The sequence below is a fragment of the Rhinolophus ferrumequinum genome, chromosome 12 (genome assembly GCF_004115265.2).
Source record: "Rhinolophus ferrumequinum isolate MPI-CBG mRhiFer1 chromosome 12, mRhiFer1_v1.p, whole genome shotgun sequence".
NCBI lineage: Eukaryota > Metazoa > Chordata > Mammalia > Chiroptera > Rhinolophidae > Rhinolophus > Rhinolophus ferrumequinum.
In genome coordinates this window covers 81,057,552-81,074,710 of record NC_046295.1, presented here as the reverse complement: position 1 = coordinate 81,074,710, position 17,159 = coordinate 81,057,552, and the positions used below count along the sequence as shown (strand labels likewise).

General features: G+C 53.6%; 2 protein-coding genes across 5 annotated transcripts in view; both read left to right on the top strand.

Moving 5' to 3' along the window:
- The window catches only part of VAV2 (vav guanine nucleotide exchange factor 2), a 157,043-nt gene extending 151,799 nt beyond the window's left edge, over window positions 1-5,244 (top strand). For all 4 annotated transcript variants that reach the window (XM_033122758.1, XM_033122757.1, XM_033122756.1 and 1 more), the window contains one exon: window positions 3,066-5,244. In XM_033122758.1, coding sequence (XP_032978649.1) covers window positions 3,066-3,113 — 48 coding nt within the window. In that variant the 3' untranslated portion in view covers window positions 3,114-5,244. The remainder of the gene's footprint in view (window positions 1-3,065) is intronic.
- Window positions 5,245-13,920: 8,676 nt separating this feature from the next.
- Window positions 13,921-17,159, top strand: part of SARDH (sarcosine dehydrogenase) — a 60,157-nt gene continuing 56,918 nt past the window's right edge. Inside the window, exons 1-3 of the mRNA XM_033123792.1 lie at window positions 13,921-14,036; window positions 14,718-14,771; window positions 16,394-16,754. Coding sequence (XP_032979683.1) covers window positions 16,424-16,754 — 331 coding nt within the window. The 5' untranslated portion in view covers window positions 13,921-14,036; window positions 14,718-14,771; window positions 16,394-16,423. The remainder of the gene's footprint in view (window positions 14,037-14,717; window positions 14,772-16,393; window positions 16,755-17,159) is intronic.

The following is a 17,159-nucleotide window of genomic DNA, read 5'->3' as shown; positions in this document are numbered from 1 at the left end:
TGGGCCCTTGCCTTGGTCACGAAGCCAACTAGTCTCCCAGGAGATTTCAGTGCAGAGTTGTTTTAGAACCACTGGTTGAGAGCATTACTAGATATTCCTGTTGCTTTGACCCTATAATTATGAAATGTCTCGTTTTATCTCGGGCAGTACTTCTTAGCGGTAAAGTCTACGTTTTCTGTTGTTAGAGCAGCACAGCTTTTTGGAGGGGGTGGTAAGTGTTTTGTATGGCACACTTTTTCTCTCTTGTATTACTTTCAACTTTTCTGTGTTCTTACATTTAAGGTAGATGTAAGATAAAATGTTATAAACAGTTTTTTAAGCCAGTCTGATACGACAGTTTTTGCCTTTTAATACCGTGTATATAGTCCATTTACATGTAATGTAATGTAATGATTGCGATATTTAGGTTTAAATCCATCACCTTTCCGTTTATTTTTTTATTCATCACATCTGTTCCTTCTTTTTTTCTCCTTTCCTACCTACTTTGGGATTAACTAATATTTTATTCCATTGCACTTCCCGCCCCCTTGGTTGGTTTGTTACACGTTCTTTTCCCCCCAGTTAAGGGGTTACCTTAGGGGTTACAGTGTGGACTTCAGGGAGACCTCCTTAAGTTAGTGCTCTTCCTACTTCCTGGACAATGCAGGGAGCTGACAGTCTTTGACTGGATTCGTTTTTCTCTCAACTTTTGTGTAGGTGTTGTCACGTAGCTTAACGCGACATATCTTTTAACCCCGTAAGATGCTATTTTTGTTTTAAGCAGGTGGTGTTCGTTTAGATTTACACCTGTTTGCGTTTCCTGGGGCTCCCAGTTCCTTCCCACACTGTCGTGTTTCCACCCAAGACCATGTTACTGCTGCTTGAAATTCCTTTTCTTGTTTTTTAGGGCACGTCTGCTACCCATAAATTCTCAGGTTTTGTTTGATCGCATCTTCATTTCACTTTCTTTGTTTAACGTTCTCATTGTATAAGTGTTTGTAACTTCTTTTGATACAATTTCGAACTTAAAGAAAAGTGGCTGTAGTCCAAAGAACTCCCATAGGCCCAGATTTACCAATTAAGAATGATTTGACCATTTGCTTTGTCATCCGCCTCCTCTCCCTTGCTCTGTAAGTATGTGCGTGCGTGTGCACACTTACTTTTCTCTAAGCCATTTCAGAGTCAGTTGCAGAAATCATATCCCGTGACCCCTAAACCCTTGTGTGTATTTCCTAAGATCAAGGACATTCCCCTTTGACCATAAGAGATGGTCTAATCCACAGTCCATAGTCAGTCTCCCCAGTTGTCTCAGTAGTGTCTTCTCTAGCTGGTGCCCCGGATCTCGCATCCCATCCATGAATTGCATTAACTTGCCACGGCACTCAGCTCCCTTTCATCTGGGACAGTTCCTCCGCCCTTCTCTGTCTCACGTGACTTTGACCTTGTTCACGAGTATGGGCCACGTATTTTTGTAGGCTTTCTCTCAGTAAGGTGTGTTTGATCCTCGCGATTAGCTTGAGGCTCTGCATTTTCAGTGGGAAACCATAAGGGATGTTGTATCTTTTTCAGGGCTGTAGTCTCCTCCCAGAGGTCTGTGATGTCAGTTTGTCCTAGGATTGTGACATTAATTAACTTGGATCACTTAGTTAGGGTGGTATCTGCCAGGTTTCTCCATTGTGAAGTTACTGTAATTAGTAAGTAATTTGCAGGGTAATACTTGGAAATCTGATAAATATCCTGTCCCACACCAAACTTTCATCTACTAGTTTTATTATTCATTGATGAGTTTTTCCTGGTTAACTGGTTCTATCATGGTTGAAAAATAGTGATTTTTCTAACTGTCTTTTCTTCTCCAGTTCTTAGGAGGCATTCTACTAGAAGGAAAAGCTTTCTCTTCTCCCCTTTATCCTTCTCCCCCAGAAATCAGTCATCTCTCCACTGAGACCTGCTTCCTTTTGGGGGAGCAATTGTATTGAGTTCATATGTGAAGGGTGTTTTCCCAGGGGATAGACTTCTAGGCCATCAGATATTTCAGTGCTTTGATGGTGTCGTTCTGTTGTCACCTGGCTTCCAACATTTCTGTAGAAAAGTTATTCGACATTAGTAATGTGGCTTCTTTGTAGGAAATGTCTACACTGCTCCCCTCTGGACTACATGTTTAAACAAAAATGTCTGTTTTCCATCACTTTTACTATAATGTACCTAGATGTGGTTTTCTCTGTTTGAAATTGTTTTTCTCTGCTTGAAATTGTCGAATCTGTGGCTGATGGTCTTCACTGGTCTGAGAGAGTTCTTCAGCCCGGTCTCCCCGTGGGCTCTGTTCACATGTCTGTTAGGGCCTTTTCACCGTGGCCCATATATCACTGCACTGTTTATATATTTTCCACCCATTAGCTCTGGTTTTCCATCCAGTTACTCTCCATTGATTAATCTTCTCTTCTGCTTTGTCTAATCTGCTGTTAAATCCCTCTCCTGGATCCTTAATTTTTGTCATTATGTTTTTCAGTTCTAGGATTTCTATTTGATTTCTGAGTTCAGCTCTCTGATAAAATTTTCTGCCTTTTCGTCAGTTTTCTGAAATATGCATGTTGGAATTCTTTATATCCATTTCAGTTGACTGCAATACCTGGATGAGCTGGAGACTGGTTTCTGTTGTCTGCGTTTTCTCTTAGTTTCTGTCACGTGGTCCTGATTGAAGGCTGAGTTTGCAAATGAAATACCACAGAGGCTCTAGAGCATGTTATTGCCTCCAGAGGGGACTTTTTTTTCCCTGGCTGTCAGCCAGAGAGGAAACAGGTCATCTTAAACTGCTCAGGGCCGGTGCGTTTCAGGGCCACACCCATTCCTGGGCCACACCTGCCCTGGGCTCTCCGCTGCTCTTGGGTCAGGACCGACTTAGAACCCCAGCCTTTTGAAGGATCCCTCATCTCCATGAGCCTCAACTCACCCAACACACACACACACACACACACTCACACACACACACACACACACACACTCACACACACACACACACACTCACACACACACACTCACACACACACACACACACACACACAGTTACGTGATCCTGCCATCTTTTTCAGATCGGCTGGTTTCCTTCAACGTATGTAGAAGAGGAGGGCGTCCAGTGACGGCAAGAACACAGACAGGACTCACGGATTTTCTTGAAAGGGTCTCTGCTGCTCTGAAGTCCGTCTCCAGCTCCGTGACTCAGAGGGGAAAATGCCTGCTGACCTTTCGGTCTCCAACAACCCATAGGGATGGGTGGGGGTGCAAAATCCCAAACGCGAACTGCCTCACCTCAGTCTGCCCTCGGTGGCCTGTCCTGGGTCCGCAACTTGTACATAGAGAAAATCTGGGCCAGCCCTGCTGTGGCTGCCACCACCAGAGCGCTGAGGAGAATGAGCGCCAGCAGCGTTCCTAGCCAAGCTCTGGGTGACAGCTGAGGCCAAAGCTCATCTTGCCCCTGTCTCGTCGAGATGGCATTCAGGAGCCTAGGTTTGAACAGCAGATGCTGTCCCAGGGAGGGCTGGGGACAGCAGAGGGGCCTTTCCCCACCCTTCCTGCTCTTCCCCTGGACTGTGGGCCCTCTTGCTTCCTGCTGCTCCCAGGGGTGGCTTCAGGCCTGAGTGGCAGTAGGGCCCCTGTGTAGCCCTGGCTGTGCTGAGTGGAGGGGAGAGCGTTGCAAAGGGCCTGTGAAGTCCCCCTGGACCTCCTCATGTCCCTCTGCCCCAGGGGCATGCAGAGCCCCCCAGGGCAAGTCCCTCTCTCGGGAGGGTGCCTTAGGACGAGGAAATTGCTGACCCTACTCCCTAGTCAATGGTACTGTCTTCGCCCTGAATCCGAGGTGTGTGTCTGTCCTGTCCTGCTGCCAGGTGGAGACGTCTGTCAACCCTGCTACGGGTGGGGAGAAAACAGGGTTTTCACCTCGCTCTGTCCCTGCTGCTCACGTCCTCTCCAGAGGAGGCCCCCCTGCTCCCGTGCAGGCGGGCCCTCGGGGTCTCCTGTATCCTGCAGGGTGGTCTCTGCCAGTCCCCCCAGCCTTTGCACAGGAGGTCAGCTCTCACCCTTGGCAGGTCTTCCTGCCCAGGGCTCCTGCAGCTCATGGACTGGCCTGTGGCCAGCCCAAAATAAGTGCTCTTGGGGTGGCTCTACCCCCGTAATGCCCCCTCCTGACTTCTCCTGGCCTTTGACCTTTGGCTGGCTTGGCCAGACCCTGTTTTCTCTGCCTGGATGTTGCATGAGATCTAGTGACATTCTGAGCTCCATGCCGAATCTACTGGTGAAGCCTGGGCTTCACGTGTGCCCTCTCCCTTCGGGCAGCGGCACAGCCCTGTGCAGGGAGCAGGCCGACGCTGGGCGTTGGGACAGCTGGCCCCTGTTGGCGCGGGTGCTGGTTGCCACGCTGCACCCTGGGGTTCCTCTGAGGCCACTCTTGTTGCCTCCAGGCTTGGCTCTCACATTCAGCCTGCTGGCGTGGGAAGGAGGCAGAGGGGTCCGAGATGGCGGACAGCCAGGAGGAGCGACAAGGCAGCCTGCAAAGGCTTGAGAAGTGAGGCAGAACAGGATCACGTTTGGGGGCCCTGGAGCCAGGGGGAGGAAGAATGAGCCTGGAGGGAACAGACCCGAATCCCTATCGTAGGGTGCACCCAGCACTTTGCACGAGCCCAGGGTGGGAGGGCAGAAACCAGCCGGCCCCTTTTTGTTTACTGTTGTCGGAAAGGTTTTGTTTCTTGTTTTTGTTGTTTTGTTTTCAGTTTGGCTGTTTGCTTTTTAAGGGAAAAAGAAGTTTGTAATTATTTCATCCAAAGCTCCCATTATGTGTCTGAAAAGGAAGAGATTTTATAATAGCCAGAGAACCGTGTGCATTTGAGGTCCTCGTAAAACAAGTCGTCATGATAGTGGAGGACACTGAGAAAACAATTTAGAACCCTGGTTTTTGTGAATGTTTTGTTTAGTTTGTTTTGAAACCTGGATTTGGTTCGCTTTTCTTTTTGCACTGCACAAGGCAGGAAGGGCGGAGGGCCGGGGCAGGCAGGGGTGCTGGTGTTTTCGGCCGGAGACGGGACGCCCTCTGGAGGGGGCTTCGAACCTGGGGCCTGAGATGAGCTGTGAACATAGGTGCCCGATGCATGCGCGTCAGGGGCCTGGAGGCGACCCCAACGAGAACACAAACTGTACATTTGACGATAGGTCTTTTCAGACCACGGTTTTTACTGCAAATAAACCTGAATTCTTTTCTGCAGGAGTGGCTGGCCTTTCGTGCCGGGGAGGAGGGAGTGGCGGGATTCCTCTATCTGTCCCCAGTAGGGGACACTGTCAGCCAGGGGACATGGTCTGGGTCAGACATAGGCTTGTGGTAGCCCAGCCTTGGGTGGAGGCTGTAGGTATGGAGCAGATAGTGATGCCAGGGCCACCACCTGGGTGCCTCCTCCCGACTGGCACCGTGCCATGGGCATGTGAGCATTCTGTGGAATCTTCCAGCAGCCGTTAGAGGCAGGCACCACTGTCTTCCCATTTGAATGGGTTTCAAATCCCAGCCTTGCCAGTGGTGCCTGTGTTTTACCTCCTGAGCCCCTGTTTCTTTATATATGTAGAATCTGCTGGACATAAAAATAGTGCTCTTTCTGGAGGGTGAGTCTGTGCCGTGTGATGGAGAAGGAGCAGTGGGGTAGAGATTGCTCTCTCCCTCAGGGAGAAGCAGTCAGGGGCCGTGGTCCAGGGGTGGTTGGGTGTGAGCCCCGCCCCTGGTTCCCCCATTCTCAGTATATGCTTCCCTCATGGTCGTGGTCGGGGTGGCTGCTGGAGCTCCTGCCATCAAAGTCATGTAGAGGTTGGCACAGTGCTCCCCCTTGCCCTCCTAACCCAGAGTTTGGGCACTGGCCACTCCAGGTTGTGGTGGACGCTGGAAATGCAGGACCTGAGCTGGCGGTACTACCATACCACAGGAGCAGCACAGAGGCAACTAAAACCACAGGCTGTAGTATCAGATCCACAAAAACAGACTATAAAGTAAGTGTGCTTAAAGATAGACTAATGACGGTTGGAAGTGGGTGTAAAGAGTGAGAACCTAAAAAAATAACCAGGCCAATTAGGCGAAGAATCTAACAGAACGTCTAGAACTGCAGGAACGGTGAGGCAGCGGTGCTCAGGCTGGACGCCACAGCGTCGTGTGGTGGAAGTCAAGGATGAATGAAGCACTGGTGGGGGACATTTGCAAGGCCAGCATGGAGGCCAGTGCTGCCGCTGGACACGCAGTGTGTTTGCATTCCGGAGAGTGACACTGACACCCCCACCCCATGACTACCTCCTTACAGTGCCAGTATGGGGAAATGGCCTTGTCAGAGGAAGGAGGACAGGCAAACTGCCTGGGTTCCAGTGGTTTGTGGGAGTCGTCTGTGAGTGCCTACGGCTCTGCTCCAGGAGACTCGGAGTACAAGGGAATTGTAGCCCCTTTTGCTGACAGAAGGGAGTTATCCCATAGAAATCTGCATTTTGGTGCGATCTCCCTGTCTGAGAGAAGAGAGAAGCCCCCTGGTGGTTCATTGTCTAGGCCACCCACAGTGGACTCTCAGGGTCGTTTTTGAATAGTTCTCTGTATCAAAGTAATTTAAATCATAGTGTATGAGTCAGATTAGACATAGTCAGAGAAAGAATTAGTGAACTGGAAAATCATTCTGAGGACATCACTGACAGTGCAGAGATTAAACAAATGAAGGTGGAGATGGAATGAGAGGGTCCAACATCTAATATAGACAAATCCAGAAGGGGAGGAAATAGAGGATGGGAGAGAGGCACTGTTTCAAGAAATACTGGCTGGCCATCTGAGAACTAATAAAAATAATCAGTCTAGAAATCAGGAGCCCAAAGAATCCCAAGGAGCGTAAATCAAAAGAAATGCAAGTCTGGCACTGCCACAGGGAAGTGGCAAGAAGCTGAACACAAAGAGGAGGTCTTAAAAACAGCTGAAGAGATCAAAAAGGTTACTTCTAATGAAACAGCGCTGCAGTGGTTTTCCAGAAGCAATAGTGGGTCCCAAAGACAAATGTCTTCTGTCAACCTAGAATTCTACAACCCCCAAAAATGTATTTCAAAAAGCAAAGACAATCTAAAGGAAATTTTAGACAAAAAAGAAAAGCTTAACACACCCTCACTGGAGGATTTGCTATAGAAAGTTCTAAAGGTATTTCAGTTTGAAGGAAAATGGTAAATATGTGGATATATCAGAACAAACGCTGACAGTAAAAGTGATAGTAGGACATTATCTGATTGGAAACAAGATGGAATTCATGTACCTGACAACGATGTCCTGAGGTTGGGAGAGGGTGACCTGTGTGATCGTGTTCAGAGGCCCATGGAACGCTTTGCAGTTTGGGAGGACGGAAGTGCTGTTTCTGTAGGTAAGCAGCCTGGGCACAGCTCAGCTGAGTCCTCGGCTCAGGGTCCCCCAAGGCTGCAGTCCAGGGGTCGGCCAGGCTGTATTGTCACCGGAGGCTTAACCAGGGAAGGGGCCCCATCCACACTCACTGAGGCTGTTGGCAGAGTTCACTTTCTTGCTGGTGTATGACAGGCCTCCTGGCTTCTTGCTGGCTGTGAGCCACGCCCCAGCTCACTGCTTCATGGCCGGCAGGAGAATCTCTCTCTTCTGTCTGCTAGGATAAAGGCTTATCTAACGAAACACCATCAAGGGATTGACAGCCGTAACTTCTGTCACAGGTCCTGTCTGCACTCAAGAGGAGGGAGTCTTCAAGAAGGAGCATCTTTCACCGCAATGAGTTGAGTTAGAAATCAGTCATAAAAGATACACAAGAAACTTCCATAAGCAAATTAAGAAACATGCTTCTAAAAATAAAGTTATAATGGAATTCCAAATTAGTTCAAATTTATTTCAAATTTTAAATGATAAAAATACTTCATACCAAACTTGCAGAATACTGCTAAAACTGAACTTGACCCGAGATTGGTGACCTTGACAGCGTGTAGTACATACAAAGGACTAGGGGTAGACTTTCCTTTCAGACAGTTATTCAGACTGAGACAAAGCACTGATTCCTGGAGCAAAAGTCTTATGTCTCCATTAAGCATTTCCAAATTATCTATTTAAAATGTAATTTTTTTCAAGCAGAAAATTACAAATGGATTAAATGTGCACGAATTACAGGGTTTTGAAATTACAGCCCTTGTTCCAATGGCTCCCACTGCTGGGGCAGGGGTGGTGGGGGCAGCCGGCCAAGCCCTCTCCCGCTCGTGGTTGGATTTCACAGCTCTTGTGGGTTAAACTCAGACCCCTGTTCTTTAGTCGTATCTCAATGTCTTTATTTTCTTGAACGATTTAGTTTGGACCCTTTACTTTCCCTAGAAGAAGAGAGCCCACAAGTGCATATAGAGCTGAGAGCTTTGTGCCGCTTCCTTCTCTGGATAACGATTCCACTTTTTGACACTTCTGTGCTGTTGGTGCCATAAGGCAGGTGGATGGATGTGACAACCACACGAGCCCATGCCAGAGTTGGTTAGGATTACGGTCTGGCCGAGTGATGGACAACCCACATGACAAGAGACCATTATTTCTCACCTACCAGGTAGTGACCCAGGGCTGGGACTGGGTCAGGGGCCCAGGTCTTTGGGGGTATTTTTGATCCCCTGTGCCTGGCCTCCTCATGGTTCAAGAAGGGACTTCAGCTCCAGCCCCTGAATCCACATTCCAGCCAACGGGAAGGAGAAGGGGCATGGCCTTTAATTTAAAGACACTAGTGAAGTTCACTCACCATCTCCCATTGGCTGTAATGTGGCTGCAAAGGAGGCTGGGGAATGTAGTCTTTATTCTGGTTGATTAGCATAGAAGGAAGAAAGGACAGGGTGGGGTGGGGAGGTGAGCAGCGGCCTCTGCCACGTGGACCAGGTGGCCATGAAGGGTTGGCCTGGCACAGAGGTGGTCAGTCCCCCTTGAGGTACATCTTGGTAATGGAGAACTTTGACTCCCGTGACAATGCAGGGGACACTGAGCTTTCTAAGGCTTCCCGGTCCCAGCCTCCTCCCAGTGTGAAAATCGCTGTAGAGCAGGTACGCCTTGGTGTGGTTAGAGTTCAGTTCCAATGGGGATCAAACCGTGCACACTTGGGGAAGGAACACGTTTCCATTCGAACACGGTGAAGACTTGGCTTGATGTTTCTTAAGACTTAAAAATCTCTCGCTGACACCACTTCGAAAGCCTAGATTCTTACCAACACACGAGCACATATGCATGTGTTTTATCTTCCTCATGAGTGAGTTAGCATGTCCAGCAGTAAAAGGGACAAATCGATGTGCTCCTGGGTGGGGAGAGCCAGCCTGGCCAGGTGAGCGCCCCTCGTGTGCCGGGCACCACGCTCTCCTTTGGCCAGCCCCTCGAGATGCTGTTATCACCCGTTTTGGATCATCACAGCTTTGTGTCACACTCTTAAACAGGAATGTGCTGGACACAGCTGGGCTATCGTGTGACAAGTGCTGAACGCAGAGCAATGGAAAGGGATTGACCAGGCCAGTGTTGGGGCGAATATAACCTTCTTGGCATCAGACATAATATGCTCGAGGCAAATGGCATTCTGACGCGTAGAGAACGCCGGCTATGCGCCTCTTGGACTTTGTGTTCAGGGACGTCCTTCTGGTTGGTGGCTTGAAACTGGCCCTGGTAGGAGTATTTATACCAGAGGAATCGGCAACACTCCCCACTTAGAGATCCAAATGCTGAACATTCAGCAGCACCCCGCTGGATAAAGAGGTTTATTATTGCATTATGAAAGACAGTTAAGCGATGAGCTATAATAATTCTGGAGCTTATGACACTTCACAACATAGCCTCAAAATACGTAAAGTAAATATGGAGAATTATGGGGAGAAATGGGCACGTCCCTGTGGTAGAGAGGGCGTCTCTCACTGCTGCCTTAGAAAGCGACACGGAGCCTGTGGCCGTCAGTAAGGACGCCCCTGCCAGGGAGTGTTGCGTGTGCACAACTGCGTGACAGCCAGGCTGCCTGTCCCAGTGGGGATCCACTTCCCCGTCTGTGGGTGACCTCATGGGGACAGTCATCCTGGGGCTGTGTCCCCAGTCAAACTCCCCCAAGTGTCATACTCACATGTGGCCACCAGGGGAAAGTGTTTCCTGCAAAAATTCAGCCTCCTGGGGGAAGGGGTGACCAAGCCCCCACCCACCTTGGATGCTGCCTGCTCTGCACAATCCCTTCCCCCTCCATTCACTGCAAGACGCACAGAGCCAGGCCACCGCGAGGGTCTCCTCTGGGGGTGCCCCTGCCCCTGGATCTGGAGAGAGGAAACTTATCTCCCCTACTCCTCTGCAGTGCCTGGAGGTCTGGGTCAGTGGTTGGAAAAGCCAACTTCCCAGAGGCCAGTGGGGAATGTGAAACGTCCAAGTGGCAGGGTGGGGACTGGGGCCAGCTGGACGAAACAGGCCCCATCTAAGTGTGCCTGGCAGGGATGTGGGCCCTAGGGGCGTGTATGTCTCAGCTTTTTAAGAGAGTCTTGGAGAACTGAATTTTTCTAGGAACTCTCTGGGGTAACTCATATAAAGATGCAAACCCAGCCTGGATGGCCAGTGTGAGAGCCTGGAGGGTTTGGCTTTCTGGGCTGGGGGCTGGGCGCTATTTCGGGTCTTGTGCCTTTGGCCACTGCTGCTCCATCTTTCTCTCCTAATACCCTCAATGACAGGACCCGAGTCTCTCGCTGCCCTCTGAAGCTTTGTTCTGTCCCCCCACTGGATAGCAGTGGTGCCCACAGCTGTGGGCACGGTGCCCCAGGGTGGCATGAAGCTCTGGTCACCAGCCTGGCCCTACAGCAGAGGGACCAGGTCCACCCCAATGTTTGTTTCACTCCCTAATAACACTGGAGACATCACAGAGTGAAGTGGGAGCCTGGGGGTCGTGGTAGCAAGCTGCTCACACCCTCTGTGTGTCCCAGGCATTCCTGGGAATGCCTGTGCCTAGGTGGCTGAGCCCTGGGCTGTTTCCACCTGCCCTCTGTGTGTGGGTGTCTGGGGGATGGGGGCGCCCACGTACCTCAGGATGAGAAAACATTCTGTCTTCATGAAGTCATGGGGATAGTTAACGTAGTTATGTTTTTTCTTTTAAGGTAAAATTTCGGCAGTATAAATCCAGTCCTCAAAAGTCGCTCTGGAAACTTCCCTGGTCCATGAATCTCCTGGGTCTGGTGCCCTTGGCTGTGTCCTAGCTCAGTTTTCTCATCTTGACAATGGGCAGCAGGCGCGTCTCACGTAAGGCGCGCAGCACGCTGCCTGCCCCCAGTAGAAGCTGCAGGTGGCACCGCTCAGAGGCGGCTGAGGGCAGGCATCAGGTATGGCCAGGTGCTGGCCGGACACCACCTACCCCTGGGTCAGGTGTCCCCAGCCCCTCCCCCGCTCCACCCTGGACTTCTGCCCAGTCAGAGGTCGGTCTGTAGACGCCTCGCTCTGCTCTGGAAGCCTAGCCAGCAGGCAGGGGCGGAGGGCTGGCTGGGGACTGCAGAGAGGACCAGTAGGGCAAGAAGGGGATGTCTCAGGGCTGGCCATGCAGGCAGGGGGGGAATCCACCACAGGCCCTCTGGGATTTGTGGCCTGGAAGTGGGGGTGGGTTGCAGGCCTGGCACCCATTGTGACTTCAGGTTGCTCCATGGTTTTCTTCCAAGTGCACTAGAAGTAGAAAGTAATAATACGCAGGTAAACTTACAAAACTTCCCTGAAATGGGCACTGCAGGGGTTATAGTCCCTACTTTCCAGATGGGGAAAGGGGGGCCCCTCAACGGGGGACTAGCCCAAGATGGCACAGCAGGTTAGCAGCGGGAGCCTGGCCACCTCCTGAGCTGTGCCCTCCAGCACCCAGGGGGGACGAGGGGGGCCCATCCACCTCTCCCAGACTCAAGCAACGCATGATCGATGACCACAGCCTGGCCTGGTTCTCCAGCCACCACCTCTTGTCCAAAGTCCAGGGCGACTGCTGCCCACTTGGCTTGTGACAATCTTGCAACAGCTGCTTGTCTTTGCGTGCAGCGCCAGGAGAGGTCTCGGCTGCCCCAGCTGCTGCCCTGGGGCTCTGGTGACCAGTGTGTCACTCGTACGTGCACCCGCATCCAGGGCCCTTGCCCTCTCTGACCCGTCCTTCTCCCTGTTGAGCAAGTACAGCCCTGACTCAGGTTGCTGGGCCAGGCCAGCCATCGTAGGGCGACCAGGCTGGTGACCCCCTCACATCCTGGGGAAGCCTCGTGCAGCTGGAGCCAGCCAGGGGAGTGACGGATGGTCTCTGTCCCCATGGGACTGAAGTGGTGGCAGCACAAGGTCAGGCCAGAGCCCAGGCCACCACCTCCGAGAAGCCTTTCTGGGTTCCTGCTGGGAGGAAGAACAGCTTGCCCATCACAGCCGCCTTGTCCTGGACCCTGAGCCCCACAAGGGTAGAGACCGTGTCTTACCTCTGGTTCTCCCCCAGCAGTGCTTTGTATGCAGTAGGTGCTCAGTAAGTGTAGAGGACAGACAAGCGAGCAGACAGCGGACAGCCTGGGTGCGAATAAGGACGGTTGTTTGTTGGCTCGTATTCGTCACAGCAGGGCTACTGCTGTGGTCAGCCCTGTACCTGGCCAGCTGTCTTGTTAAGTGACCGCAATTTAAATACATTTTCTTTGATGTCCTACGTCACATCAGCACCTGCTCTGATTCTTTGCACATCCAGAGGTACATGAGGTGTGATCGAAAAATAGGGTGATATTTAAATTTTAAAAAATGTATGACAGTAAAAGACACATTGCCATTAACCCCCCTCAAAGGATTCCCCGTCGCTTTGAACACACTTATCCCATCGTTCTGGCCACTTTCTGAAGCGGTTCTGGAAGTCCTCTTTCGTGAGTGTGTTTACTTCACCTTCCAGCATGCCAGTGCTCCGTGTCACACATCGCTTCTGGTACGGCAGTTTCTGTCAAATAAAAGCATTACAATGTGTCCTCATCCACCTTATTCACTGTGTCTGGCACCGTGTGACTTCTGGCTCTCAAAGGCAAAAGTCAAAATGACCCAAAATCAAAGTCAAAATGACCATGAAACGTAAACATTTTGAATCGATTCAGGACATCGAGGCAGCCATGACAGCGCAACTAAAGACACAAAAAAGGACTTCCAGAACCGCTTCAGAAAGTGGCAAGAACGATGAGTTAAGTGTTTGTGAAGCGAGGGGGAGTATTTTGAGGGGCATTAATGGCGATGTGTCTTTTACTGTAATAATTTTAAACATTCACCATATTTTTTAATCACACCTCATGTACTATTCGGTGTGCATTTTCTCTGGGCGTCTTCTGTCTGCGCATCAACTAAGTGCCCTAGACCCAGAGTCAGGCTGCAGGCTTTTGGTCTGGCTCCCACTCTGGCTTGCTGTGTGGCCTGAGGCAAGCTGGCTCCCCTCTCTGGGCCCTGGTGCCCCGCAAAAGTCAAACGAAGGCAGGGTCTCCCAAGCCACAGAGGGATCAGGGAGTTGTGGAGGGCAGGGTGCAGACAGCTCAGGGCACTGAGCCTGGGGTGCTAACCCAGACTTTCTGACCTGCCTCTGAAGGCAGTGAGCACCCCTTCCCTGGGAGTGAGCCCACAGAAGACCCTGGGTGCTGGCACAGAGCTGCCTACCAGCAACTTCTGCCCACCTGGGCTGTGCTAAGCTTGTTTGGGGCACAGGGAGCACAGGCAAGTGTGGACAGATGGGGGTGCACAGGGTCACCACAGGCAGCAGTTTGAGAGCTGAGGCCACCTGCTTATCACCCAGGGTCAATGGAGCCTCAGCGTTCACAGCCCTGTTCTTACCAGAGCTGTCCCGCTTGGCTGCTGCCCTGGCTGGCAGGCCCGCGGTGCTGGGCGGTGCGTCCCGCCCGGTGGTGGGCGGCGACAGGATGGCTGTGCAGCCAGGGGCGGGGGCAGGGAAGCCCGGGTTCCGGCTGGCCAGGAGCTGCTCAGGAAGGAAGGAGACAGCACCTCCGGACCGCCACCAGGCCAGGCCCGCAGCAGGCCCTTTGGGGTTAAGAGGTGCTTTGCTGCTGAAGTATGTCCCTTGGGAAGGGCAGGGCTGGGGCTTTCCCCAATGTGGGTGGGGTTGGGACAGGCCCGGAACTAGTGGGGGCTTCTTTCTGCCTCTGGCTGCTGTGACCATCGACCATCTGGCTGGGTGGGCAGGACCACAGGTCACTGCGTGTGGGGGCAGGGGACTGGGCACCCTAACTCCCCTTCACAGGGCGAAGGCTGTGCCAGACCCTTTCCACCATCAATCCCCCTTCGTCCCACAGCCTGGGGGAGGCTCCTCTGGGCCCCCCGCCTTACAGATCAGGTTAAGTGATGGTCAAGCCCCCATCTGTCTGTCTGGCCCCAATGCCCGGGGTATACTGCGCCCTTACCCCTGGCCACAAATGGCCACTGCGCCAGCTGGTGGTAGAGAGTTGAAGGGGTCAGGGGAGCAGGTTAATGTTGAAGCAGCAGCTTCTGGAAGGCAGGAGGGTCATTGGGCTGCCCCTGCGGGGGCCGTGCCAGCCCCACCCCCAGCCCAGGTGGGTGGGCAAAGGGCACGTGGCAGCTGCCTGGGCTGGCAGCGTTGCGTTCGCGCAGCAAGAGGGAGGAAGGAGGCCGAGCCAGAGGCTGGGCATGTGTGCTGGGCAGCGCTGTGGGCGGGGGGCAGGTGTCGGCCTGGGACAGTTTTCCTGGCACTCACGTGAGGCCAACTTTCCACCAGTCGGACACCACTCTTGGGGGCTCCTGGAAGGTTGAGGAACTTTGAGGGCGGAAGGTAAGTTCAGACGGGAGCTGGGGGGTGCGCCTCCCTGTGCCCGAGCCACCTCTGCCAGAAGGAGACGGGGGGCTATCTGACGGTGGGGCCTGGTCCCACTGGAGGGAGGGACGGGGTGTGGCAGTGGGTGAGGCGTCTCTCCCAGCTTCCCCTTCCGCCAGACCAGGGCGCATGACATCTGCCGGCCAGGGGTCAGGAGGGCGCAGGAGAGCCTGCAGACTTGGCCACATAGTGGCCCTGTGACCTGGGTCACCTTAGCAAGCCTCAACGTGCCTTCGTTTCCTTCTCTGTAAACTAGGGACAGTAGTCCCCAAAACGCAACTAGGGGCATTTTGCAATTGCTGAATGAGAGTGTGCCCTGAGCCTGGCCTGTGGTACTATGCACTTGGAAATGGAAGTTGCCTTTCTCAGTTAATTAGTCAGTTCGTATCTCTCGTGACTGTTCATGCAGGTGGCGTGGCCCACCTCCACACCTTGGATCACAGCCCCGTCCCTGTGCTTTTCCTGCTGATCCCAGTGCAGGCCCAGGCGGCCCCTCCGAGGCCTCCTGTCCTCACCGTGTTGGCAGGACACACACCCAGGGAGAGCCTCTCCCGCACCTTCTGTCCTCAGAAGGAGGCCCCTGTTATAGTCATAATTATGAGATTTTTTTGGCTGGGAGGCTTGAAGGAAGAGGGACACGAGGTGAGCCCTGCAGGCCACAGGGGGACACTGAGGGGGGGGCAGCCAGTTACCCAGCTTCTGAGCCCCAACCCCGGACGCCACGTGGCTGGACCCCACTGCCTTTCTTCCCTTCTGCCTCGAGGCAGAAACAACTTCTGTCTAGAGTTGAGACGGGTGTCCCCAGGAGGGTGTGTTGGATCCAGCTGGAGGGTTGCGTGTCCCTGTCTCGGGGCGGCCTGCCACCTGCCTTGTGGCCCTTCCTCCACCGAGCGCACTGTCTTCCCCAGCTCCCATCCTCTGTGTGTGTGACACGCCCTCAGCACAGCCTCTGACCCTGTGCCCTCTGGGGGTTCCTGCCTCCCTCCATCTCCCCAGATCCTACCACCGCCCTGCACCGGGGGCCTTCCTCCAATGCAGACCTGTGTGGGTCCTGGGGTCCCCACTCTCAGGAATTGTCCTGAGCCCTGATGGGGCTCCCAAGGCCAGCAGACAGGGTGCTTACCCCTTCCCGCCTCCCCCTCGTCCTCTCAGGTTGTCTGTCTGGGTCCTGTGTCCCCCATGACCTGGCCTCCTCCTTGTCCTTAGTTCTCAAGTACCCTCTGGTCCTCCCTGCTTTCCCCACCGGTAACCCCACTTACCCCAGATCTCATTAATGTCCCTCCCCTCTGCTGCCCCCTGTGGCCCCGACACCCCCAAGAGCTCCCGTGCTCTGTCATAGTCCCACCCCCTGCACTCCCTGGGCTGGCCAGGACCTTCTGGCCCCCCTCATGGTCCCCCCTGGGCCCAGCCAGGGCCTGATGTGTGCGTGGCCTTCACTAGGCACACACAGGACCAATACATGAGTGCACACAGGCCGTGGGGTGGCAGCAAGAAAAAGGCCTGGGTGGGGGTCACAGCATGGGGGCACGGTCCCCACAGCGTCCGGTCCACACCCCAGCCAGCCCCGACTCTCTCGCCAGCTCGCTGCACTGCTGACACCTGGAGTCCCCATGGCCTCCCTGAGCCGAGCCCTGCGTGTGGCTGTCACGTGCCCTCAGCGGAGCCCTGTCCAGGCCTTGGGGCCACGCCGCCTGACCAGCCGGGCTGGCACCACCACCGAGAAGAGCGTGCCGTACCAGCGGACCCTGAAGGAGGCACAGGGCACCTCAGCGGTGGCCCAAGGCCCAAGCCAGCCCCTCCCCAGCACAGCCAACGTGGTGGTCATTGGCGGGGGCAGCTTGGGGTGCCAGACCCTGTACCACCTGGCCAAGCTGGGCGTGAGTGGGGCGGTGCTGCTGGAGCGGGAGCGTCTGACCTCTGGGACCACCTGGCACACAGCAGGTAGGGCCAGGCGGGCAGGGACCCACTGAGGGGCCAGTTCTGGACTGACAGATACAGGCCTGTTGGAGGCAGCTGAGCAAAGCGGGGAAGGACACGGGGGAGACTCAGGGTCAGTCTGTAGGTGGGCAGATTGGGGGCCCTGCTTATCCCTAAGTCTCTGAAGAGCTGTGGTGGGGAGGAGGGAGCAGACACCCCAATGGGACCCCAGAGGGCGAGGCTGAGACCAGTGCTGGGAGCCAGGCACCTGACCGTTCAGCGAGCAGAAGCCCCTTACTGGACGGAGCCACCTGGGCTGAGGGGTGCCCATGGGGCACGGAGGATGGACGGGGAAGGGGCCACCGGGGTGATGCAGAGTGGGGTCCTCCAGGCATGAGTTGTGTCCACGATTCTCTTCCTCCTAACTAA